The sequence below is a fragment of the Arachis ipaensis genome, chromosome B2 (genome assembly GCF_059453495.1).
Source record: "Arachis ipaensis isolate K30076 ecotype BB chromosome B2, ASM5945349v1, whole genome shotgun sequence".
Taxonomy (NCBI): domain Eukaryota; kingdom Viridiplantae; phylum Streptophyta; class Magnoliopsida; order Fabales; family Fabaceae; genus Arachis; species Arachis ipaensis.
In genome coordinates this window covers 35,044,286-35,046,484 of record NC_142437.1, presented here as the reverse complement: position 1 = coordinate 35,046,484, position 2,199 = coordinate 35,044,286, and the positions used below count along the sequence as shown (strand labels likewise).

The 2,199-nt window shown below is 40.7% G+C and overlaps 1 protein-coding gene across 1 annotated transcript; it reads right to left on the bottom strand.

The window, feature by feature from the left end:
- Positions 1–1,386: 1,386 nt before the first annotated feature.
- Positions 1,387–2,199, bottom strand: LOC148573560 (uncharacterized). The gene has a single exon (XM_088505805.1). The coding sequence runs from the start codon at positions 2,197–2,199 to the stop codon at positions 1,387–1,389; it is 813 nt and encodes a 270-aa protein (XP_088361931.1).

Below are 2,199 nucleotides of genomic sequence, written 5' to 3'. Positions count from 1 at the left end.
GTGGAAATTATTTAAATTATATATCATATATAGTTATTATCTTTTAGTAGTAAATTAGTCATTGTTAATGATTTGACTAATAAGCAGATATGTTTTTGTAGAGTTTACGGTATCTGACATGTGATCACCCACTGCCTCCGGATCGGTACAATGATAGGGTTGAGGAGCATTTACGGTTTACTGGTTTCTTGCATGTTTCCCAAATTGGAGTAGTTCAATGTCAAAAAGCACTGGTAAATGAACTAGTCGAAAGGTGGCACCCAGATACACATACCTTTCACCTTCTTGTTGGTGAATGTGCTGTGACACTGAAAGATGCTGCTGTTATCCTTAGATGCAATGCATCTATACCACACTTCCTCGGTTAGTACTGGAGGGTTGGTATCTGGTGACTCAAGTAGGAGTGATGGTGGTAGATGAATTCTTAATAGTCAAAACCCTCATCATGTTTCAATGGGTCTAATTGAAGAAAATGCTAGGACAGGTGATCTAGAGACGGATGAGTATCTAGTTGATACCCCAGATGACGAGGATGACGATAAGGAGGAAGATGAATCGATGGACGAAGATGAAGAATCGAATAATGATACTCCGGGTGATGGTGATGGTGCATGCCCTATTATTGCTTTAATCATTTTGCCAATTGATTATATTATATTCATATACGGTTGATTTGCTTATATTATATACATGCTGGGTCATTTGATTTTTGATTATATTCATGTTTGGATGAGTTACTTATATTATATACATGCCGGGTCATTTGATTTTTGATTATATTCATGTTTGGATGAGTTGCTTATATTATATACTTGCTGCTCTGTTTGATTATGTTGTATTCATATATGGTTGAGTTTCTTATATTTTGAACTTGCTGGGACAATTGATTATATTCATATATGGTGATTTGCTTATATTGTATACTTGCTGGTTCATTTGTGTTGGTTTGATTATATTAGAAACTTGTTCAGACAACTAATTAAGTTGTACACAGGTGAGGTACGTACTCCAGCTGAAATAGGGAAAGGCTACAATCTCAGAGTTGATCCGCCACGTCGTAGCGCTAATCGATATACTCCATCCGTGTTCAAAAGGATCTCCAAGAAATGCAAGGATCTTGTGGATGACATAAAGTAGGCAAGGAGAAAGTAGCTTTTGTGTAGTTAGTATTATTACGGTGGAGTTGTTTGAACACTTTTCCATGTATTGTTTAAATGTTCTATGGATTGTAACAATGCATATCATGGAGTACTTTTCTATCGAACATGGCATATAGTAGTTTGATATTAGTTACAATGTTTCAAATAACATACTTTGTAGCTTGGATAAGTTATACAGATTAGCAAATATCATAGGCTACTTGGATTTAACACGAAATACATAAATCTACTGAGCATTATTGCCGGCACCCGCACCACTTGCTTGACGGCATCTACTACGGCTGTGTCCCTTAGCCCCATATTGCTTACATATCCTAGGACGACGTAACATTCGCGTGTCCATATCGTTCAAGAAGCGCGTCATCCTTAGACGACCTTTGGCAACTATTCTCAGGTACGGATTCGGTACGAATCGAGGCCCGTTGTAAGCAGGCCATGTAGTAGGATTCCCCAGTGGCCTAAACCTGGCTCGGTAAAGCCGACGAAGTTGGTCCATCTTATACACCTCATGAACATAAACCTGCCAATCTAGTCGTTGATTTGCGCAATGTGTAAACACATGTTTACAAGGAATTCGGTCCACCTGGAACTCACCGCAGTCACGTCGTTGTCGACGGAGGTCGACAGCATACTCCACTCCACTTGGCATCTCATGCACTTCAAAGACCTCATTCTGCCTGTCGAAGCAATTCACCTGGATGTTTCCTGATGCAAGTTGATTTACATGCAACTTGGAGGTCACAAGCTCAGAAAAAACATGGCCGGCAGTAATACGAGGCTTCGCCTCGGCTCTTTTCCGCGTGAACAGCTCGTTAAGTCTGTAGAAAGTTACTTTCACAAGTGCAGTGATGGGGAGATTGCGCGCACCCTTCAATACTGAGTTAATGTATTCCACGAGGTTCGTAGTCATGTGACCCCATCGGTAACCACCGTCAAATGCCAATGCATACTGTTCGCGGGGGATTCGGTTTAGCCAGGTTATGTATGCCTCGCCCCGTTCTCGTAAACGTTGGTAACGCACTTCGTACTCGTAGACCAT

What these genes read in the sequence shown, in the direction of transcription:
- LOC148573560 (XM_088505805.1), bottom strand. Translation starts at nt 2,199, where the DNA reads ATGGTCTACGAGTACGAAGTGCGTTACCAACGTTTACGAGAACGGGGC.